The sequence below is a fragment of the Pocillopora damicornis genome, chromosome 6, assembly GCF_964200805.1.
Source record: "Pocillopora damicornis chromosome 6, jaPocDami1.2, whole genome shotgun sequence".
In the NCBI taxonomy this organism is placed as follows: domain Eukaryota; kingdom Metazoa; phylum Cnidaria; class Anthozoa; order Scleractinia; family Pocilloporidae; genus Pocillopora; species Pocillopora damicornis.
Window position 1 is genome coordinate 9,940,001 of NC_142675.1, and position 24,461 is coordinate 9,964,461.

Here is a 24,461-nt window from a genome sequence, read left to right on the forward strand (position 1 = left end):
TAAAAAACGAATTTTTGCTCCTTAAATATCTCATGCATCTTCCCCCAGTATTTTGTGACTTCTGTCCGAGGAAGGAGGTGTAAGCATTAAATTAACCCGAATGATTCCACAATTGTGGTATCATCCAAGCCATGCCAGAGGACTTGAACTAGATAAACTAGTGAGAATGCACAATAGCGATAGCAAAGCTTTGTAATGCTAAAGAGTTATATCAATATATATATGTGTTCCCGAAACCTTTGACAGCTTTAAAGAAAGAAAACTTTGTCGTCAATCCTGTTTCAAATTCCGCAATAAGTTTATGCGCCTCATCAACAGAATTTACGTATCCTAAATTATCTGCATGTCTCCTATCAATGGTTCGCGACTTCAAATTCTCGCTATGTTGTTTCTGTTTGTTCCTCAAGAATCATGGGATTTACAGCTTTTGATGTTCGGCCACATCACTTGCGGATTTCCGAGAATCTTCGGTTATGTTTTGCAAGTCATTAAATATTCCATCTCAGTCCCTCTCGACCGAGGTGGTTTTGGTGGATGGAATCTAATGCTGACCAAAAAAGGTCTTGCTTGTTCAATGTTGCGCGTGTTAAATATTCAATAGTGACATCTCGTTCACAGCTACATCTATATCTACTTTTATTACGTTAGTAAAATCTGTATAGACATCACACCAACCGACTCGCGCGCAAAGTGAGAAGACTACATAAAGGCTTGAAGTTATATTACGATCGATTTCCATCAAGAAATGGGCCAGGAATATTGCAAAACAGTGCAAATTAACGTGATTGCGTGATTTTCGGTAAGTTGTAAAACTCTTTAGATTCTCAGTCTGCATTTTGTACCCACTCTGCAGTCTGCAGTCTACATTTTGTACTAAGTCTTCATTTTGTATCCGGTCTGCAGTCTGCATTTTGTACTAACAGGTATCCGTGGCACACTACAGTTTATTTTTTGGTTAGCTTTTCGCACAACACACACGATCTACCACAAAATACCTGTGTGTGAGTTAATTCGACATTTTCGTTCGTTTCCGCGTTAATAGTCCATTTTACAGCTGTGTGCTTGGTTGCTAAGCCTTTGAACAGGAATGAGGCTAAGGGTGACCTTGTTATGATTCAAACCTTGCTGCTTTTCAAATGCAAATTACTTTGTTACCATGCTAACTTGATACTGGTCTCTATCACAACAAGGTCTCCTTCAGCCTCACTCCAAATCAAAGGCTTGGCAACTAAGTAGACAACTGGAAAATGTTTCAATTAATCCACCCACCCCCAAAAAATAACCGTTGCATCCATGGCATGCCTATGTTTGTCTGCAGTTTGAAAGCTGCATGGTAATGTAAATCTTGTGAATTTAAATCAGTGCAAACATGGCCTCTTATATATGAAAGAATAAATAATTTGCCTGATCACAGAGGGCTTATTGCCAAGTCAAAAGTTTACCTTATAGCCTGCAGTGCAGGCATCTTATTAGGGTGAGCTAATGTTATAAGCTGGCGATTGTTTATGGTGGCCATAAGAACATACTGAGCACTTGTGTGCCAAATTACACCTGTTCTGCAGGCTATTGACCTTGGTAAGTTTGTCTCTAGTGGTTTGCTGTGGTTTAGAGCTCCATGTTTGGAGCTCCAGGTTTAGAGTTCCATCGATGAACCAAGAAAGAAAATGAAGAATAAAGCTTAGATGATGATAATGTACAATATAATTTTTGTAAACATAACTTGGCATTTCATTTTGGTGAAAAGAATAAAAGTACACTATTTCAACGGATCACTATGCTGACTTACACATAGTGCACAATTATAAGGGTACTTAAGGAATAATAAAATTAAATAAATCATGTGCAAAGAGGTTTTGAGGCAGACGCTGTTGTGGTTGCAGAGCAAGGACTTGGGACTGAAAAAAAATAGAAAATTCTTCATAAATAATGTGAACATGAGGACAAATAGTTTAGCCCTACAGATTCTTACTTAATGCTGTTTTGAGGACACAAGAATTGGCACGCATACTTATTAAGAGAATACAGACCTTGAACTCTTGGTCTTATTCTAATTGATGGGAGAAGCTCACAGTAGCATCTGTCAAATGCATTATTAATGACTGTGAAGTGAACTTTTTTTCATATTCCCATATACACTGTAGAGTATTTTTCACACTTTGACCAACCGTGGACTTCATAATTAACATTTCTTACTAAAGTATAGGTGAATAATTGTTTCAGTATATACCACACAGATACCAAAAAATAAATTAAACTAATTCAATACACCGAAAAATGGTTGGCAATTAAGACTCTTGATGCACAATTTTGCCTCATTGGCTGCTCAGAAGTGAATAGGACTTGCCCTTCACTTCCAAACTAGCCTATCAGCAAGGGCAAAAAGCTCTTTTCAGCTGTGTGATAATGTAATATAGTGATGCATTAAGGCAAATGTCCATTGCAAAGTCACATGTGGATTCTGAAATATTCAAATAACAGGTTTGGGAGATGTTAACTAGTAAGCCTTGCATGAAAATTAAGGAAAATAGATTTCAACCAGAGGTAAATAACCAATATGCTTTGGTATTGCTTGGGGTGCTGAAGATTGTTACCCAATTTGAGAGTGAACACAAGGCTTGGGGAAAGAGTGCTCGAGAGGTTAAAAAACTTTCAGTGAGGATGGGCAGAAAATAAAAGACGGTGACACACTGAGAAGTTGCATTAAAAGCAGGGAAGAGCAAACATGCTCCTAGTGTTTAGTATCAAAGACCTTGAAAAAAAACCTTCTGAAACGATCGAGTCATTTTGAGCAGTTTCCCCACTAACATTTCATCCCAAAATGCCCACAGTGTTCCTTGTAAAAAAAGCAAAACAGGCAAGATCATTGGACAAAACAGACAGCAAAAAGGCAAAGAGTAAGCCCAGAGGAAAAGGTGTTATGAATTCTCCCTTCTCACATTTCCTTACTTCTCACCTCACCTCACTTCCACAATGCATGGCTTGGGTTTACTAGGTTTTCTACTCATAAGAGAAGGGCTTCTCTCATGAATAGTAAAATAATACCTCTGAGCCCTGCCAATTTTCCAACCAAAAGTTTTCATGATGTCCCATAAAGAGATTAGGAAGAACAGAAGCAAGAGGAGAGCCCATAGCTACACCATCTATTTGGTTGCAGAAAGACCCTTTTTCATTGAAAAAACTTTTATTCATCACTGCATCCCTCTGTGTAAGCCCAAATTTCTGCCCAAACACAGTAATAGGCCTTTTTAAACTTATGGGAACCCAAAACTAGGAGAGAGGATTTCCTATTTGTGGACTGTTACATATAGGAATAAGACACCTTTATTTGCAATACATACAAGAATATGCCACAGGAAGATAAAAAGTTAGATGTTTCTCTGTACAAAGAAAAGAAAGATGTAATACCTGCATTAGAGTGAGGCCAATCTTGGAATATGAGTGAATCCCCCAATATTTTAGCTACCACAGATGCTGCCCTCACAGAGGCAATTTCTTTGCAATTGTCATTGGAAGACTGGATATCATTTGCAAAGCTTTCAATGCCCATTACCATCAGCCATTCTGCATCTGAAGCATGAGCTGCAGTATAAAATCCTGCAAAAAGAGCCAAATGTTTGTTTATATTTGGTTACAGTTTCTATAATTAAAATCACTTTTTTGAAATTTCAAGATTAGCACCTTTAACATATGTAAACACTAACTTCAGAAAGTTAGTCATACCCAAGGATAATTTCTGAATCAGATGATTTAAAAAACCTGGTATAGAGACTGTAAAGTAAAACTACATTTTTGCTAGACAAACTCTTGATAAAGATTTATCAGGGACTGCAATTTACTATTTCTCAAACTTTAACCTATTTAACACAGTACTTTCTACATCTTTCGGGTGACAATTTTTTGGACAATACATAAGTACCTGATAGAGCTAGCCTGCAGTGCAGGCGTCTTGTTAGTGCGAGCTAACGCTAAAAGCTCATAATCGTCTATTCGACCAGCCATTTTTTATTTGCAGTTAGATGTGGACGGTGGGGGTAGGGGCAGGGGAGGGGAGAAAAGACTTCACCCCTCTCCTTATTTTTGACCGTCAACCACCCCATGGTATAAATTTTTCCTCTCCCCAGCCTTCCGCTGCCATTAAAATCAAAGATGGCAGCTATAAAATTACTTAGCACTCCCTAGCCTAAATTACACCTGCTAAGCAGGCTATGATAGAGCTTACAAAATTCCAACAGTAGGTTCAAAAATGCTGAGTATTTTCCCTTTTCTTTGTTTCTGTTCTGTCGCTTAAACTAATTATGTGCAAAAGATGTCATTTCAGTCTCCCTGAACAACAAAAAGTCTTGCAGCCTGATACAAAATCACTAATGATACACATTACATATTCCTGCACAATCTCCATTTTATATGATACCATGTGTGTCGTTTCTTGGACCAGCAAAGACAATTCCAGAACATCCTTTTTGAATCACTTCCCACAGGCTATGTATTCAAAAAGGAAAGGAAAATTGATACACTGCTGGAAAGTCCCTAGCTATTGTGATTCTCACCTCCACTATCCTTATCAACTCCAATTGCTTCTGAATCAGTACATTGACTTTGTCTAATTATGTCCTTGTTTATCTCTGGGACACTAAGAATTGAACCAACGTGGATCTTGGCTTCATATCCATTTGGATTTTGCAAAGGATCTTTCCAACCATCAGGTATATAGTTGATAATACGCATAATGTTTGTCTTTGGTGGAATTTTGTATTTGCGTGTTGTCACCGCGGATGACAGAACTACATCTCCCAGTTTGATTGTTGGCCTCTTTAAACCACTGCATGTACCCACAAAAAATAAAGCCTTGGGCTTCAAAAGCGAAATAGCATCTTTCGCAGCAGACAAAACTCCTCCGGGACCATCATGATCTTTGAAGCATCGCATTAAAGTTATTTTGATTTTATTTCCCTGTTCATCCTCCATGGAACTAAAATATACTATACCAGTACCTTTGTTGTAACTCTTGATGGGATTCTTCAAATAGGTAAAACAGGATGAAAACACAACTTCATCCACTGTGAATAATGCAATATCAACAGGAAGCTTAACATTTACCCAATCAGAACATTTTTCAGGAAGATCAGAAATCTTTGTAAAGTAAATACTAAGCTCTGGTGGGCTGATCTTGGTATTCTCTGCAGCTCCACCATGTGTATGCTGACAAAGTTCTAGCTCTGTGAAGGAACAATGTGATTTAAATGACAAAATACCACATACTGACCACAAGTGTACATACATGTAACATTGTTTGTGAAGGAATTTTTCTTAAGAACAGTACAAAAACTGTTTTCAGCAACAATGCTAGTCTTACAAATAACTTTATTGTGACTTCTTCACCAAATTAATTTGAGAAAGTTCCTTCACTTTAACAAAAAAGTGTGTGCTTCAGGAACCATAATATGATTTTTACCTCCACTTAAATAAAACGATGTAAAAAAATTACCTCTAACAGTTGTTTAAGATTCCAATGAGTAACAAAATAATTCAACTAAGTTTCTTTAAATTTCGTGAAAATTTGATAGTGGAGGTTGCTCTCTAAACCTCAAAAATACCATTTTAGTTAAGAATACATTTTGTGTATGTAGTTCCTCATAGTCAAAACAGGTTGCTTAAAAATAAAAGGGGGCAAGACTTTGCTAAAACTCAAGTACAAATGAGCAGCCATATTAAGAACCAAGATTCTGAAGGGTGGGATTTCCAATTGCAGGGTTTAGCACAATTGAAGACAATTTTACAAGACATCAGGTTGTTGTTTTGATTCTAAAATAAAAGCTTTTTAAATGGCAAGGAAAAAAATTCTTAAGGTCTCTGGTGCATACTTTGCTTTTAATGAGCCATGAATTAAATTCTCAAACACTGTTGAAATACCAGAGTGATTTAAAGACTCAGTATCTACTAAAATATCACACAGACCTTTCCTTCCTGAAATTTGCACAGAAATGTCAATTAAACCCTCCATGTCCTCATCCTTCCTGGCCTTCTTCACTGTTTTACCTTCTCCTAATTTGTATTTGGTGGAGGCATCATCCCTCAACCACTCTTTCAATTGTTTTTGATAGTATTCCGCAAGATCTTCATCCAAACAATCAACTTCAAGATCGTTAATAGTATCCAAATAGCAGCACCCTCCAAACCTCACAAAGATTTTTTTGATGTCAGACCAGTAGGAACCGAAAGTTAGATCATCTACTGATCCACTAGTGTCATGATGGTGAATTCTGTCTCTAAGGACTTTGATCCAAGTTAGGCCAGCAACTGGGGAAGTATCTGTCGCTGGAGGAAAGTTGTCCTGGCCACTGTTAGGGAGATTTAGACCAAAGATACTTCTAAGAAGAAGTAGCTTTAGAGAGGTGTCAAAGTCTCTTGAGGAAACTGATGATGATTTGAACGCAGGATACAGTTTTGACCATTGGTCTGTAGTCAGGACCCTCTTCTTTCGAAGACTTACTAGTTTTCTATGATTTGCGTCATTCTTCAGAACTTTGTCAAGGTCTTCTGGTGGACATACCTTGTTAAAGATCTCTGTAAGCACAAATGATCCAACCTCAATAAGAACCCAACACAGCCGTGCAAAATTATCTTTTTCTTTTTTAGAAGAACACGATGGGGTTACAGAATCCATGAAGACATGTCTCCTATAAATAAACACAATTATTAGAGAAAACTTAATAAAACTCTAAATGCACAAGCTAAAAGAGAATTTGGGGAATTTGAACCAGAATTGTCTCTCCAGTAGAATTTACACATTTTATCTTTTAATATGGAGGTATTAGGAGGTAAAAAGTTAACAGCATATGGCTCAGAAGAAGAGGTCAACAAGAATGAAAAAATTTCATCTGGACCTCTGGATAAAATTCAAGTGAAGTTATGATCCTGGTGGGTTAGCTGCTATTTGAATAAAGGCAAATATGAAGCCTGAAAAAACTCAGGATTCAATAGTAGGTGCACAGGGAATCAGCATCAAAAATTAATTTAGTGAATATTAGTTACAAAGAATCCAAATTAAGTTCATGTGCTATCACAAAACTGAACTTGCAACCACTCGCACCCTAACATCAACATCCATATTCTCCATACTCTACTCTATACATTTCCTTTTGTACTGACAAGGAGAATTTATTTGACAATCAAAGCTTCTATGGGTGGCGATCATCTCCTATATTCTTACTATTTTAATGAATGATTCAGCAGTATTACTGCAAGGAGAAATAAGATGCTGCCACTCTCAGGGTTTAAAGGGTTTATAGGGTTTATAAACAAATAGTTCGACGTCACTTATGAACTAAGTGTTGATGAAAGCAAATTAACTTTAACACACATCTCGTAGCGATCCGGCTTACCTCGGCAAAGTGGTAAGGATAAGCGAATCAACTTCAAAGTCTGCTAAATACATGTAGATATTAAGTACAATGGTTCGAAAAAACGATCATGTCTCCAGCAAAGTCAGGAAGTGCAGAGCAGAGATCGAGGCAATATTTGGCTCTAAAGACGCTATATCCTTGCGAGTAACACAGAAATCAAGTTGAGAAGTATGTGGTGGATAAATGACTTTACCTTGGCAAAAATCGTCCGCTTAGAAACGTCAGAAAGTTTGTCGTGGTATCAACCGCAACCCACACGCGTCGCCATCTTGCGGTTTGGAAAGGCACCTCAGTTGAGAGGGACTGGGAAGGAAAACTTGCAGGTCAGCATAACTGGTCAGTTGTGTCTTCCGTTGTAGTTATGTCCTCACACATTACAACCAATAGAATGCGGTTTTACTTCTTCCAATCAAAGTGCGTTGTGATCGTGTCTTCTGCGTGTCCCTTCCCAACTAGGGGAGGGATGCAAAGCAAAAGTGTAAAAAGAGCGTTAAGATTTCCGCGCTCGAAGTTTGAGAATTTCATGGGCTATCCTTGACACCTTTTGGGACGCTTCGAATTGGTGAAAGAGTAAGATTCTGGTAGCGATTTTAAGTGCGAGGTATTTGGGAAATTTTCTTCCATACGTTGGAAAGCCTAGGAAGACGAGAATTTGACATTGCCTCATGGCTTTACTTATTTTTCTGTTGGAGCTAGTACAATAAGGTAAGGTTTTCGTTACACTTCATGCTAGTATTTTTTTAAATTTTAAATATTACAACCATTCTTCAAAGATCGCGTTTAAGTTTTTTGCTAAATTCCAGTAGATTCCGTGTAGCTGCATGATACCTGGATTCATTGAATCCTTCTGTGTCGAGGACTGACTTATTTTGTTTAGGACATGCAACACCAGATATTACATGATTAAAAACCAGGACAGATCTCGGTGTTTCAATGATCAGAAACTTGTGATTTTCTTCCAGCCTCAATAATTCGTATTATGTTGCATGTAGCAATCTCATAGTGTCTACACTGGTGGCTATTATGTGTACAGTGGAAGACATGTATTCAATGTAAATGTATGAGGCTACGCAAAAATTCAGCTAGGATGTAGGGTCGATGTTAAACTTCACATATCCTGGAAAGTTAACTTACAAACTGCCTACACATATAATGAAGATCTGGTCTCTTATAAAGGATAGGGTGCTGGCTCCTAACGCTCCGCAGCAAGTAACAGTTGGGTCATCATTCTCTTTGCTCACCCAGAAGGGCACAAATTTGCAGCAAAATTATTTATCACTTAATAATATGTGCTTTTCTATTTAAATCAGTGGCTGACATATGTCACTTTCTTTCTTTTGATCTATTTAGAATAAAGCCCCTTGAACTAAATTATGAGGAATACCACAATGATATGTATTTTATGTTACCACATTTTCATACTTTTTCAATTGATTGTCACAAACATTAAAATGAAATAAATACTAATTCATGCACAAATGAATACTTAACTCAATACAGACTATTGCCTATTATTAGCAATTATTGCTCCTACACTTGTTAGCAAGAACTTGGTCTTGTTGGCGTTCATTGTGAGTGTTTGGTAATTCATATATCAATGGAGACACTCTGCAACTATCTTTGTGAAGAAAATACCAATCCTTTCACCCTTACCTAATATCATTCATACAGGCATGGATGAGAACCAGCAGCAAAGCAAAGTAAACAAAAGTGCAGATGAAAGGTATCTGTTGTGCTTGTCCTTGGTGTAAAAATCAGTTTCCTTTGGTTTTGTTAATGATATGAATAAAAATGCATTTTGTGTAGAGAAAGACAAAATTTAGCTCCTAGCCTAAGTTATGGTGAGGTGATATTTCACTAACAATTTGGCCTCTTTTAAAAGTAAAAGAATATACTAAGGATAAAACTAAACCACAGCATACCTATACTAAACCCTCAGCCTATTTGTATCAATATTATTATTTTTTCTGGTGTTTACCCAATCCACTTACAGACAAAGATGGTGCCTGTAAATTTTACCTTTATTCTTAGGGTAAGACACATGTAAAAAAGCAATATTTTGCAAAACAACAACATTTTGTATGCAAATTTAAAATTTTTCCAATTTTTTCTGCTTGACTTTTTGAGTGGTTCCAGGATTTTCTTGTGCAAAGAGTTCTAGGTGAATGTACCAGTCACTATGTTTTTTGGTATGATGGTTTACATTGATTGCTGTGCTCTAAATTCATCATTGAAGTACTAATTAATTCCTTTGCTATCAGTAATTGCTTTAAATATACTGTGTCAGAAATCACAGCACTGTGCCCCAAAATTTAATGTTGTCCAGGGCACAATTTCATATTTTTGAGCAAGGCAAAGGTAAAAATCAAACAAGACCACACAGACATCATCTACGAGACAACATTACTATATATATAATGTTTATATAGTTTGTTATGTAAAAGCTACTCTATTCATTAAATCAGTGTCAACACTCTCCCTCACTCTCCCTTGTAGCAGATATAATTTTTAGCCAACTTGAGAAATAGTGGCCTAAAATGGACATCCAAACTTTTAAATTTCCAGGGAAAGGTTCCCCAGACTTTGCTATCCAAGTGGGAATAAATGGCTGCCACACTGTCATTTTTGTCCCTCCCAGCTGCTCAAATGTTTTCCCTCCTTTCCACAATCTTACCAAAGCCCCCATATATGTAGTAATAAAAACATTGAAGTCTAGTGTGCTATCTCAGCAAGAGATGATAATCATGCACACTTTTTAATGAGTCATCCTAGCAGATGTTTGGTGAGGTATTACATTCTGTGCTCAAAATCTAGTTCACATAGACCTGGGGAAAAAGAATAGGGTGTAATAGTCAGGTCGGTGAATTGCTACAAGCTTTAGTTTGATACCACTACTCATTTGGTTATCTATCTATCTATGGTACTCTTTCTGGTTATTTGGGTTTTTTTTATGGAACCTCTTCCCATCAAGAAGAAGCATGTTATGTGTTTGAAAGTTGATAGAAAAGAAAAGTAAAAAAAAAAGGAAATAGGGGAGGAACAGGATGGTCCCAAAGACAGTGGTACATTTTTTTTGCAGGGGGTAGTTTTTTTTATTTTTGAATTCGGGTTCTAGCCTAAGTATATCTAAGTTTCTACACTTGTTTATTCTTGTGATTTCTTGCTTTAGGAAGTGAGGTAAAATTGTTTGAATTTGTTTTTTCATTACAGCCACTTGAGTCTGTAAATGGAAAGAAAACACTGAAAAATGATGGTAAGGAACACATTGCTTGCACTATAAAGTATTGAAGGTAATTTGTAACTCTCCAAATTTGTTATTTACAATTGATATGCTTTGCACAGCTGTTGTGTGATAAGTGAAGAATTAGTTAACTGTATCACAAAAATTAAATCATTTTAAACTGCAGCAAAAGCTATTACTTTCATAGTTATAAAAGTATTAAAGGTAACCTCTCTAAGAACCTTCCCTAGTGTCTGTGTTATAGAGGTATCCATTAAATATAGGTTAATTTATTAGGAAATGTGGGAAGAATAGTGTGCAACTGAATGATGCAAGTTTCAGCCAGTTGAGGGTTCTTGCATTTTTTATTGTGGTGCTAATGGTGTCTCAGTCAATTGCTAACTTAGTATTTAAGTACTAGTTGTGCTTGTTGATTATTTGACTTTCCCTAAATGTTTTTTATTGGTGGAGCCAAAAGAAAAAGTTTGTGAGGCCATGCTTTAAAAAAATGTCAGGAAGGCCTTAAAAGCTTACTTAGATCTTTATGAAAATGGAGGGTTATTTTATTGGCAGTTACATGTAAAGATAGGTTGCCAGGGCCACTTACTAGGAGTAGATTTATAAGTTAAAAATACTACATTTGAGCTCAAATTTTACATAGATATTATTCAGGTATGATAGAAATTTAAAAGCACATTCTTGTCTCATTCATAAGCAATGCTATATACTCCACCGGTGTCAAATTTATTAAATTTTGTGTTCAGAGTTACTGTTGGCCTTGATATTTTTAACATTATGTAACATTTAACATTATATGACATTGTTTTTAACAAACAATAAAATTTTTTGGTTTTGATCTGAGCAATTAAAAACATTATTGTCTTGTTTCCAAGGTTTCCAAGGAAGGTTTCTTCACTTCATGCCTGGGTCCTTATGTATATTATTCTGTTTTACAGAAAATAACAGTCAACTCGAGCAGGAAAACTCCAATCAGCCTAGAGAGGCCAGAAAATAATTGTGCTTCGAAATAACAGTTACCTCCAGCTGGAAAACAAAAATGACAAAACAGCTTGCAGGGGCTGGAAAATACAAGTAAGAACTGTAAAAGAATATTTATTCCTTGCTGGTAATCTCAGAACAGCTGTGTAGGGCTGGAAATTAACAGTAATGGAATACAACAGTTAACTCTTGCTGAGAAACTGAGAACAGCTGAGAGGGGCTGGAAAATAACAGTGCTGGAAAACAAGAGTTATCCACTGATGGAATTCAGAAACAGGAAACTTTTAAATACTATGCTACAATTCACTGAGCATGCAATAATATCTTCCATTACCTCAACTTCAGTTACTTGTAGAAAGGTCATCTCTGAACCATTAAATAGGATCTGCTTTACTAGTTATGTACAGTTTGCAATACATTAGTGAAAGAAAAATCTTAACCCTTTAACCCTAAGAGTGGCCAGCCTCTAATTTCTCCTTACAATATCACCCTTGATATCACCCCACATCCCACATGAATCAAGGAAATGACCAACAACTTATAAAGCTCTTGATTTTTAAACAAATTCTCCTTGTCAACAGTCAGGAAATGTATAGAGAGTGGTATGGAGAATATGCCTACTGATGTTAGGGTATAAAGGGTTAATCAATGAGTGTATGTTAAAGGTAGCAATCATAGATAGCTAGTACTTATTCACAAATACTATAATTTGTTTAGCAGATTGTAGCTTCAATGGATACCAGAAATATGTTGATGAAAAACTGTCAGATACTGTTTTGTGCATTGTGCTGGTGAAGACAGCAGTGCAAGAATAGGTGAAGATGGAATCAAGAAATGCAAAACAGGAATGAGTCCATTTAGTACTGGAAAAACCATGGAAGAGGTTTCTGCTGGTTTTGGTGTTGCTTTTCCTGGTGAGTATGAATCAGGAGATTTTGAGGAGGATTATGACAATATTAATGATGATTTATTTGTTCTCCTCCCTCCTCTTTCACCATTAGACATTCAACTACTGGACAAAGACACAGCTGTCAAATGAAAACAATATTCAAGGTAGTTAATAATTATGTTGACCGTTTTCACTCTTTGTCTCTTTGTTTTTGTAAGATGAGTTTTTTGCGACATTGTTCCATAATTATTTATCTCTATGAACCTTGTTTGTTTTTTGTTATTTGCTAATGAAAGCATTGTGTGCTTTTTTTAAAGCCAGTGAACCAGATGAAGATTTTGTCCTGTTTGAGCTCCTCAAGCCTCCCAAAGATGCTTCTTATGAGGTATGCAGAATTTGTGAGTGATTTATAGTTTTCTTCTGTTTAGGTTTTCTCTTACTTTTTTATTATTATTATTATTATTATTATTATTATTATTATTATTACTTAAAGCTATGCATAGATGTTCTTGTAACATGCCAAGTAGTTTAGGGGAATATCATTATTATTATTATTTTATACTATGCAGAGATGTTCTTGTAACATGCCAAGTAGTTTAGGGGAATATTATTATTATTATTACTATTATTACAATTATAAATACTACAGTTGAACCTCGATTATCTGGACATCGATTATCCGGAGTTTTTGATTATCCGGACTTTTTCTCTGGTCCTGTTTTCTTCATGAATATTAATGACCTTAGATGTTAAAAACTTCAGGAGGTAAAAAAATTCAGAAATTATGTTAAAAGTCAGGAAAATTGTGTTTAAAACAGCGCATTACACGCTCTGCTTTCGAAAGATCGAGCACTCGGAGACAAAAAGAGACAAGAAGAATTCTAATGCGTTCAGCTGAATTTTGATTGGTTCAGTATTGTTTTGTTGCTAAGGGAATGTCATGCTTGATCAGTGCGATGAGCGTGGGTTATGTAAACACACGAGGCGATCATAACTCAATTGTCTCATTAATATTCATATTTTCGATTATCCGGACTCTCGATTATCCGGACTATTTACCCTAGTCCCACCGAGTCCGGATAATCGAGGTTGGACTGTATTGCTTTTGTTTTATGTGTCCTTCGATGACCAGTTTTGGATGTTTTTTAGTGCCTTATGTCTGCAATAAATTTTTAAGGGAAATTATAATAAATACATCTAATGATTGATGTTCCTTCTTTGATTGCTAATTTTGTTTGTTGGGTTAACAGAAGGATGAGGTTGTTTTCATTGTCCCTTGAGTTAATTCATAGCATATTATCATTAACATACTGATACTTAAGGTTAGTGGTACTTCATTAGCAAAGAAGTCCAACCAACCCAATGAAAATAGGCCAAATGTGCATTTTAATACCAATTTGGTAAAGACAGTCTTTCATCAGCTGAGTGTCATTAAAGTTTCTTTTCTAATGGAGACTGATTTTCTTCACAGATTCTAACCCTACAGATTCTCTATTTGAAAGAAGGAAGGAAGGAAGGTATTCCAAGGCCTTAATGCCATCACTGAGCAGTATCTTTTCAAACTAAGGAAGGAGAAAGGGATAATTGTTCCAAGAGGGTGTTACCATGCAGTGATGACAACAGAAGAAATGGTAAATTTTGATTACTGAAGGCAGGTAAGGATGGGTAGGTTGAGACAAAGATTTTTCATTACAAGTGGGATAGAGCCTTGGAATTTTGTACCAAGGAGACCACAGAACTGATGTGGCAAGTATCTTAAAGCAAGTTGATAGTGATGGATGGGTTTTATTGAGCATTACAAAACAGCATCATTATGGAATGTGGAGAGACTGGAAATGGAGGCAACTTGAGGAGAAAGACTTTTTGTTATTTTAAATAAAATCAGGAAAGGAAAGCTATTTGGCACAGTGTTATACTAATAATTAAACACCTAACAGGTCATGTGTTCACTCTAACAGTTTCAATTGGGTTTTGAAGCATGCCTAATTCAAGTTATATCCAAAATTCCGCAGCTCCAAATTGTGAATAGTACCTAGACATGGCCAGAGAACATCAATAGAGAATGTGACCTCTTAAGCATGTTCACATCAGACCCATGAATTTGTCCGCAAAACCTCCTTTGGAGTTGTTTAGTTCCAGAGTTTCATGTCCAGTGCATTTCCAGAGCAGTAAAATATTAAAAAATGACACAAACATTTAAATTGCAAAGAATTTATTTAAAATCTTTACTTTTACAGCAACCCATATAAAAAAGAAATCTTACCAACCATTATGAGTGAATGGGTGAATGAAATAGCCTTGACTCCTCAATCTGGTGTCAACTGCTTTATTTTATTCAAAAGTATATAAGGGCAAATTGGAAGGACAGAGTTACTTTCTGTAATCTGTCAAATAGTATTGAACAGTTAGAGCCAAATAGTTGCAAGTGAGTAAAAGGATAGAATGGATTTATTGTATATTAGTGCACTTTAGTCTACTTTATATTTCACAAATTCCAAAAAATCACTATTTCACCTGAAGTTATTTACTTGAATTATTTGTACTGAAGATGTTTATTTCCATGGAAGTGTTGCATGTTCAAGTACAACTGAAGGAGTTTTTTTTTAACTACCCATTTGTTTGTTAGATGAGCAATTTAAGCCTGAATTTTGAGTTAGATTAATTACGGTTTGCACGTGTGGTAAGAAAAAATATTTAGCACCAATCACTCCTGCTTAAGTGACACAAAAAAAGTGTTTATTTGTTCCAAACACTTACAGTGTATCCTATTTATCAAGATGATTTTATCAACAAAAGATATCATAGCAGGAAAAAGGTAACCAAAATTTATATGAAACATTAAAAGAGGAACAACTAGAGTGATTTTATTCAACCCATGAAACAGTATGTAAACAAACCTGTATGACACCAGCACGCATGTTTTATTGTTGGTTCACCCCATGTTGTGTGTGGAAAACATGACATAAACCAAAAATTTTGTAATGCATAGTAGTTTATGACCAATTTCACCGGTTGGATAAAATCACTCTTCATATTCATCTACAATATCTTTTTGAGAAAGAAACTGTGACAAAGCCTTGACTTAGTATTAGCATGAATAATAGTTATTGCTCAATTGTCTTTCGTGATGCATGTTAATAGTGACAAGAAAGTAATGCTTGTTAATATTGTCATCTGTTGAAAATTTGATTAAGTTTTCTTTTCTTTTTTTTCTCATATAAGCATACTGCTTTTTGGGCAGATGTCTCTCTGGAATGAGATCCTTTTGGAGTGGCTTCCTTTGCACTCGACTCTTTAAATATTCTGTTACAATGTTTTATCTGACGATGCATAGAACCCGTAGTCCTCTATGTATATGTACACTTTGCTTGTCAAGCAAAGATAAATCAATAGTTTGCCGTCAATATATGCATATGCATCTGTGTATACAGCGACTTCTGGGAAAATTTCCTATTGTCTGAAAACTTTTTTTTTAACGCTAAATTGACTTAAATTCCAAGGGTGTGAGTAATATACAGACCGGTCTCAATAATTAGAACATCACAGTGGTGAAACATAGCATCAAAACTTGCAGACTGATAAATATTTTATAGAGAAGGCTGCATTCTCTTTTCCAGCGATAAAAATCTCCTCAGGCTCGGTGATATTTGTCCAATAATCTCAAGGCTTTGTGCTGGGATTCTACAATGTACCGGCTAAAATTATTGACTTCACCCGAGGGTAACCTTTCGACACCTACCCCCATCCCAACATTCTTTTACGCGAATAAAGGGTGCAATTCCGGCGATCTAACTTACAAATGCGGTATATCTGTTCATTCCCATGCATTTCCATGTTTTAAGCGCATTCGAAAATCAAAACAATCAAATAGCTCGTCTGCATATGTAATGTATTCCAACTTGACATATCCAATATTAACCGCTATTTTCCATTTTTCATTGAATTCTTACAATTTATCCAGTAAGTAGAATATATCCCAACATGCCAAATCCAATCTTCACCCTAATTTTCCATTTTCTGAACCAACCTACGAGTGGATAATATTATAACTTTTCCATATCCAATCTTTATCCCGATTTGTTCAAATAACTCTAGAAAAACGGGGTAAACCGTGACAATTCTTTCCACGAGTGGTTAATATCATGACTTGCAATGTTCAATCTGTCTCTGATTTTCCATTTGTTCAACGAATTCTAGAAAACGGGATAAGTTTTGACATTTCATCATGCAAGTGGAATATAACCTAACTTGTGATGTCAAATCTTTACCCAGATTTTCCTTTGTTTTAATAGATTAGTTCTAGAAAAATGGAGTAAACTCTGAGAATTCATAATACCCTTAGCTCACATATGCTATCTTTACTCCGAGTTTCCAATTTTGCCAAATCAAATCTTTAGCCCTAATTTTCCATTTTTTTCGTTTATTAGAGACAAGTAAGGTAAAATCTGACAATTAATCCCACATATGGGATACATCCTAGCTTTTCATAATCAATCTTCACCCCAATTTTCCGTTTGTTGAGTCAATTCTGGAAAAACGGGGTAAAATCTGAGTACTTATCCTGTCAATGGAATACATCCTAACTTGTCATATTCAATCTTTGTCCCGGTTTTTTGCATTTTTCCAAGAATTCTGTAAAAACGGGGTAAAATCAGACAACTCATCCTACAAGAGAAACATCCCAAATTTTGGTTTGTAATCTTTACCCGATTTTCCATTATTTTCAGAGAATTCTAGAAAAAAAATCATCTCATTAAAAGAATATATCCCAACATGCCAAATGAATTTTTCAATGAATTCTGAGAACGGGCTAAATTGTGTCCATTTATCTTAAAATTGGAATAAATTATAACTCGGAACATCCCTCATTTTCGGTTTTTTTCTAATTAATTCCAGAAAAACGGTGTAAATTCTGAGAATTCATCCCGAATGTGGAATGCATTCTAAGTTTCCATATCCAGTCTTCAACCCGATCTTCCATTTTTATTTCAATGAGTTCCAGAAAAACGGGGTAAGTTATGAGAATTCATACCGTAAGTGGAATATATCCTACGTTGTCATATCCAATCTTTGCCCCGATTTTCCATTTTTTGACGAATTAATTAAAAAAAAACAGGGTAAACTCTGAGAATTCAGGCTACAAGTGGATAAAACCTGTAGTTCCCATATGCCATCTTTACTCTGATTTTTCAATTTTTTTCAAGGAATTATGGAAAAACGGGGCAAATTTTAGTAAATTATCCTCCAACTGGAATATATCCTATTGACCTGCCACATCTAATCTAGTTTACCCCGATTTTCCATTTTTTTCAATGAATATAGAAAAACGGGGTTCATTCTGAAAAGTCATCCTCTAAGTGGAATTTATCCTACTGACTTGCCTTCCATTTTTTTCCAATAAATTCTAGCAAAACGGGGTTAATTCTGAGAGAACATGCTACAAGTGGATAACACCTTTAGTTCCCATATGCCATATTTATCCCAATTTTCCATTTCTTTTTTCAGCGATAAATTCTACGATTAGCGCTAACCGTTAGCCCCCCAAAATATGTATTTAGACGTTTTTTATAACGCCTGCTTTCAGTTATTATTAACTTCCATGGAAATTAAAAACTTAGGCACACCAACGTGCTATGTAATATACTGTTCCCCATTAATTGTAGTCATTCTCTAAAGAAGTCTCAATTAGAGACGAAACGCGTCGGAAATAAACGAGGAGCTTACAATTACAAGAAGAGTTTCTTTGTGCGGCTCGCTAGTCTTACTTAAAAATGAAAAAAAGAGGGAAAATTACAAATTTTTTAAAAAAGTTTCTTTTTTCAATGAATTCTAGAAAAGCGGGATGAATTCTGAGAATTCGTCCTTCAAGTGGAATAAATCCTAAGTTGCCAAATCCAATCTTTAATCCGACTTTGCATTTTTTTTTTCTTTTTTTTCAATGAATTCTAGAATTACAGGGTAAATTTTGAGAATTTGGCCCGCAAGTAGCTAATACCGTAAGTTCCCATATGCCATCTTCACCCCAATTTTGCATTTGATCAGTGAAGTTAAGAAAAAAAAGAGGTGAATTGTGGATAATACCCGAAGTTCCCATATGCTATCTTTACCCCGATTTACCATTTTTTTTTTTCTGAAAATTCTATAGAATAACGGGATAAAATCTGAGAATTCATCCTTCAAATGGAATAGATCCTAGGTTGTCATATCCAATCTTCAACCCGATTTTTAATGCTTTTTTCTCATTGAATTCTAAATAAACGGGATTAATTCTGCTAGTTCATCCCGCAAGTGATAGCAATATGCTAAGTTCCCATACGCCATCTTTACCCCGATTTTCCATTTGATCAGTGAATTCGAGAAAAACGGGGTAAATTCTAAGCATTCATACTACAAGTGATTAGTACCCTAAGTTCCCACATGCTATCTTCAATCCGATTTTCCATTTTTTTTTCAATGAATTCTAGAAAAACGAGGTTAATTCTGCGAACTCATCCCGCAAGTGATAGCAATACGCTAAGTTCCCATATGCCATCTTTACCCCGATTTTCCATTTGATAAGTGAATTCGAGAAAAACGGGGTAAATTCTGAACATTGAATTTAAGGTAAGGTGATAGCAATACGCTAAGTTCCCATATGCCATCTTTACCCCGATTTTCCATTCGATAAGTGAATTCGAGAAAAACGGGGTAAATTCTGAGCATTCATGCTACAAGTGAATAATACCCGAAGTTCCCATATGCTATTTTTACTCCGATTTTCCATTTTTTTCAGTGAATTTGACAAAAAACACGGTAAAATTTGAAAAATTATTCTCCAAATGGAATAGATCCCAAGTTGCCATATCCAATCTTCAACCCGATTTTCCATTTTGTTTCCAATGAATTCTAGAAAAACGGGATAAATTCTGTGAAATTCATCCTTTAGGTGGATTCTATCCTATTGACTTGCCATAGCCACCTTTAGCCCCATTTTCGATTTAATCATTATGTGAATTTGTCATAAACAGGGTAAAATAGGACAAATCCACCCAAAAGTGCAATAAATCCTACAATAATTTAGAAACAGTACTAAAAAAAAAAAACAGCTAAAATCAGCGGAACCGCAATAAAATCACAATCTACTACTTCAATTTTTTTAACGGAGGGCTTAGTGCGATACGGCAAAAACCAACAGTACTCAAAATAAACAACTGAAGGCCAAACTTCTGTGATTGAAGGAAGACTTCGTGACGCAGACAAATAATCACAACTTGGACTTCTCAGTCGATCTCACCTCCGCCAGATTAGGTGAAGTGTCAAAAATATATCATTTTATGTCGACGAAACATAATCTATGATCTTCAACTATTAAAGAAAATAAAGCAATTGTGATATGACGCCACATTGTGCTTTTGTCTTAGCTTGTGGCTAAAATGTTGTCATTGAAGTCGCAAGTCGAGCAATGAAGAGTGTAAATAAAGCAAGGCTGCAAATAAAACGTGAACAATACGCATCCTTTAGTCGAAAGTCGCTTTGTTATCCACGCGCAGCAAATTGTTCTTCCAAGTTTAGGTTACAACAACGATGCGATCACTCTGCGTTAACGAACGATTGAACTTCAAGGAAAGCAATAGGAGAGGCCAGTGACCCGGTTCGCAGTGATCATGCGAACAGCATGTTTTCCTCAGATCAGTTACCGGAAAATACTGGTCAAATTTTCCACTTATCCCGACCCCCTTGAATGAGTACTTTTGCTTGAAGACAGAACTACAACGGAGTCTCTTAACCAGTCCCAAGCCGCGCGTCGCTAGATAGATCGCAGGATATGATTGGCCACTGCATCACATTACGTCAGAGGACATATCTGCAATGAGAGGACATAAGTGCAACGGTACAATCTTTTTTATTTCACAACACAATTGGGTCATTTCGAGGAGATGATGGTTAATTTCCTTTTGTGAAAATTCACTATCGAAATCGTGTAGCTAAGTCCTGTTGCGTGGTAAAAAATTTTTTACGCAATCTTACGAGTCACTATTCATGTCGACTTACATGATTTTAGAGGCACAGACAATATAGCGATCCATATTGTGTGGTTGGCCGTGAACGAACGAAATGAGGATTTATCGCCTATACGATCTGATTTGAGGCACCGGAGTCTTTGTTAAGTCTAATTGAAAACATTTCAGTCGCAAAATATGTCTTAATTCATACTCTTAACCATGGAAGATCTCTTTAATCATGTCAACCGCGCATGAGAATGTGGTTGCTCATCAAAATCATCAACTTATGCTCAGTATCTCTCTGAAATGGACTTTGAGAGAGGAATGTGGCAAACTTCGCTGGATGGTGATGTAAACAGAGTTAGGACAAGGAAACAGACCCTAATCCAAGGGAAGGCTCAGGATATACAGCTCTAATAAATCATGTCCTTAGCACCAATCAATTGCTTAAACTTCCCCCCCCCACCCCCCCTCCCTTTCAGGGTAACCCATGAGCATGCAATTGTCGTCCATTTGTAGGGACAGGTCGATTCCATGCCATATTAATGATAATAATAATAATAATAATAATAATAATAATAATAATAATAATAATAATAATAATAATAATAAACAATGTTATTTCTGGTTGTTGGTTATTGACAAATCCCAACCCCACCTCCATACAGGGGACACTTGTTCTGATCCCAAGGATGTCTCATGAAAGCAGTTCTCACAATATTTCCTATTTACCCATCCCCTGCAACTGCACCTGCCTAATCTAATTTTGAAATAGAAGTTTATAATTGATTCTCACAGGTGAGCTGCAATGAAAGAGATTGCAGAAGAAAGGCTGAAAAAATTGCAACCTGTCTGCCCTATGTATGTGGTTTATGGGTTATTAACCTGTATCTTTTTTCCTTCTTCAGAGCATTATGCCAGCCGCAGAAGCCATGGAGAGGTCTGTCAGTTGCTCCTGGAACAAGGAGCAGATGTTAATGTGCAGACAAGGTCAGGCAAAATATCACTGGTACACAGTGCAGCATACTCTGGTCATATGTCAGTGGTGAACCTGCTCATCAAATATAGTGCTGATCCAAGACTTTGTGATAGTGATGGACAAATCCCTTTGCACAAGGTAACAATGAAACTGTTGTGGTTTGAAATGAATGTAGGTCAAAGTGATTTGAGATAGTTGCATTTCTTTGGTATTTTCCTTTGTTTCAGAAAATTATTGTGATTCTTGAACAAAGGAAAAATACAAAACAATGAACCTAGATTTAAAGAAGTTAAAAGTGAGTTTCAATGTTTCCATGCAAAGTAGGCATGTGTGTTTTTCACACTGGTGAGGGAACAATTATTATATTACATAAGAAATCTTGTTAACCCTTTCACTCCCAAGATCTTATTAGTAATTCTCCTTACTCTCTGCCATACAACACCTATGATGTTAGTTTAGAGAAGTTGGTATTGGATCAACTGATGATTCCCTAAATAATACTTAGTTTAACTCTTATCACTTGTCTGCTTGATATTGTATTGATATTTTACCTGGAGAAATTCTGTCTGGGAGTTAAATGATTGAACAATATTTTTCCAGGATGGTAGGAATAGTTTTTTTTCTTTTTCAACACTGTTGAATAAGATACTTGAATGATTGGATACTGTGTTATTTACCAGAAAAAGGATTTTTTTATATTGCTTTGTCTTTTCATCACCATCATGGAGATATTACACATCCCCCCCCTCCCCCTCAAGAGGAGACTGGATGGTTGTAGTTGCAAGTGTGGGGTCAATGTCAGTATCTGAGCAACTGGGTACCTACCCCTCCTCTAACCCAACAAAAGTCAACTGATATCAAGTTAGGTTTAATGTTGGGTTAAAGGAGGGAAGGGGAGGGGTGGGGTTAGGTGCAGTTGCTCGGATACTGAAATTGATCTCAATGTGCTGGGCAGTCAAAGAGGATGTGATGTGATCCTCAGCTAAAGAGAGTAAGTTAATCTCCACAATTTCCTGAGTACTAATACCGAAAAAAAAAATTGTAACAACTATAGCCAAAGAAAATCCAGACTCCCATAGGAAGTTGCCTGTTGGCTCAGGTTGTGAAGCACTGGACTGCCCTGTAGAAGGTCAAGGGTTTAAGCCCCAGACTGGACCTACTCTCAGGGTCTTAAAACAACTGAGGAGAACATGCTGCCTTTGCTCTGATAACTGCAGATGGTTAGACATTCTAGTCTTCTTGAATAAGGATAATAAAGTGCATCTTCTATCAACTATTTAGCTGGGGATGTAAAAGAACCCATGCACTTCACACAAACTTATATCTCTCGGTGTTGTGGTCTGACCTAGTTTCCAAATATTCCTATATTGGGGGCACCTGCAAAAAATTCTCTCCAATGTAAACTATTCAATGCAGTCTGGGCATAGTCCCCTGTAGAGTGTTTTAAAGCCCATTGGAGCACTTATTTTCATGGAGAATGCACTATAAAAATGCATCATTATCTCAAGCATCATCACTATCAGGCCTCAATCCCATAATGCAACCTCTATATTATCAAAGGCATACCCAACATCTTCTTTCTCTACCTCCTCAAACAGCAAAGGACCCACATTACCAGATGCATTTGTTGGGACATGCACTCCCTCTTAATGTTGGTCTCAAGATAGCATAGAGACATTGCCAACTAACAACATTTGAAAAGGGAGAGGGGTGAAAGAATATCTTAAACGTTTTTGAGGAGAACTGTCCCAACTTATTATGTCTGGGAGTATAGGTTGTACTTTGGAGTCAACTTTATAGTACCTAAACTTGCCTTGCTCTCCATACACAGTCTTTTACAGATTTGTGATAAGTAGGACTTCACTTTCTACCCAATTAAACAAAATAGCTGGTTAGGGAATCAAATACAAATCAATGTATGAGCTTACAGTACTATTTCTTCCTTTTGCCTAAATTTCAGTATGTTGAAAAAGTTGCGAAAAGGAGTTTTGAGATTGCTTGTCAAGTTGGATTCCAGTCTTGTGAAGGTGGAAGATAACAATGGAAGATACCTGCTGACCTGGTATCCTCGAAAGAACTTACCTTGTTAAATATGCTTTAGCCACAAGAAACCAAATTATACTAGTATCCAACTTGCTCTTAACTAGGTGTAGTTCATTTTTAAAATATAGAACTGCTTTTCGTGTTGGTTTTCAAGAAGTTTCTTTCCCTTTTTTTAGGATTATAGACTACACCACAGTCAGGAAGTGCAGAGCAGAGACAATATTTGGCTCTTAAGACACTATTTCCTTGTCAGTAATAAAGGAATCAAGATGAGAATTATTTGGTGGATGAATGACTTTACCTTGGAAAAAATTGTCCGCTTAGAAGTGTCAAAAAGTCTTTCGCTGTACACATCAACCACAACCCATACATGCAGCCATTTCACATAATTGTCAGCCATGTGAAATGCAAATTGTCCAGCATTAGATTGCATCATGAACTAGATCATGGACCGGATCATCAGATCATGGATTGCATCATCACATCACGGATCGGATCACAGATCCGATCACAAATCAAAACAAAATGAGTTGAAAAATAAGAAAAACAAATCTTTTAAGACATAATTACACAGGAAAAACAGGAGTCAAAAAACTATTATGTATTGCTTAAAATTAGAAATGTTGACAGGTCAAAATAAACCCTTTACACCCTAATGTCATTATGCATATTCTCCATACTGTTCTTTATACATTTCCTGAGGTGCTGACAAAGAGAATTTGTTTACTGATCAAAAGCTTCTTTTTGTTGGTAATCATTTTCTTTATTCTCGTGACCTTCATGTGTAATTTGGGAGTGATAGTGTAGGGAGAAATTAGATGCTAGTCACTCTCAGGGTTTAAAAAGGTTAAGAAGGTCACGCGAGTTTTCTGGACCAATTATGGAGCGAAGTAAAGCAAAACCAAAGCAACCAAGGATCACTTTCGACACAATTGAAAACTACTCT

At 36.2% G+C, this 24,461-nt stretch overlaps 2 protein-coding genes and 1 long non-coding RNA gene across 10 annotated transcripts in view; 2 read left to right on the forward strand and 1 right to left on the reverse strand.

The window, feature by feature from the left end:
• The window catches only part of LOC149043856 (uncharacterized), an 8,030-nt gene extending 353 nt beyond the window's left edge, over window positions 1–7,677 (reverse strand). The window contains exons 1-5 of the mRNA XM_089209058.1: window positions 7,597–7,677; window positions 5,956–6,677; window positions 4,548–5,216; window positions 3,406–3,594; window positions 1–1,895 (exon numbers count right to left, since the gene is read on the reverse strand). The exon at window positions 1–1,895 is cut by the window's left edge and continues 353 nt beyond it. Coding sequence (XP_089065184.1) covers window positions 1,837–1,895; window positions 3,406–3,594; window positions 4,548–5,216; window positions 5,956–6,664 — 1,626 coding nt within the window. The 5' untranslated portion in view covers window positions 6,665–6,677; window positions 7,597–7,677 and the 3' untranslated portion in view covers window positions 1–1,836. The remainder of the gene's footprint in view (window positions 1,896–3,405; window positions 3,595–4,547; window positions 5,217–5,955; window positions 6,678–7,596) is intronic.
• Window positions 7,678–7,973: 296 nt separating this feature from the next.
• On the forward strand, window positions 7,974–14,819 carry LOC149043857 (uncharacterized). Of its 6 annotated transcripts, none has more exons than XR_016187530.1 (8): window positions 7,974–8,108; window positions 9,075–9,126; window positions 10,614–10,656; window positions 11,580–11,715; window positions 12,340–12,536; window positions 12,624–12,675; window positions 12,829–12,896; window positions 13,983–14,819. It is a non-coding gene; the product is annotated as an uncharacterized LOC149043857 (long non-coding RNA). The 6 variants fall into 6 exon arrangements; XR_016187531.1 differs by having other exon boundaries at window positions 12,343–12,536; XR_016187529.1 differs by lacking the exons at window positions 7,974–8,108; window positions 9,075–9,126 and having other exon boundaries at window positions 10,483–10,656; window positions 11,517–11,715.
• A 6,347-nt stretch (window positions 14,820–21,166) lies between these two features.
• Window positions 21,167–24,054, forward strand: LOC149043858 (uncharacterized). 3 transcript variants are annotated; one of them, XM_089209144.1, is made up of 3 exons: window positions 21,467–21,610; window positions 23,433–23,534; window positions 23,692–23,884. In XM_089209144.1, exons 1-3 carry the CDS (start codon window positions 21,588–21,590, stop codon window positions 23,747–23,749), a joined length of 183 nt encoding a protein of 60 aa, XP_089065270.1. In that variant the 5' UTR covers window positions 21,467–21,587; the 3' UTR covers window positions 23,750–23,884. The 3 variants fall into 3 exon arrangements, with proteins under 3 accessions (XP_089065268.1, XP_089065269.1, XP_089065270.1); XM_089209142.1 differs by lacking the exon at window positions 23,433–23,534 and having other exon boundaries at window positions 21,167–21,610; window positions 23,692–24,054; XM_089209143.1 differs by lacking the exon at window positions 23,692–23,884 and having other exon boundaries at window positions 21,167–21,610; window positions 23,433–23,652.
• The last annotated feature ends 407 nt before the right edge of the window (window positions 24,055–24,461 follow it).

Bases quoted from the DNA above. Each gene is read 5' to 3' on its own strand.
- LOC149043858 (XM_089209142.1), top strand. From the start codon at position 21,302: ATGAAAGAGATTGCAGAAGAAAGGCTGAAAAAATTGCAACCTGTCTGC. The intron at 21,611-23,691 runs GTAACAATGAAA...CCCTTTTTTTAG, and splicing joins GACAAATCCCTTTGCACAAG to GATTATAGACTACACCACAG.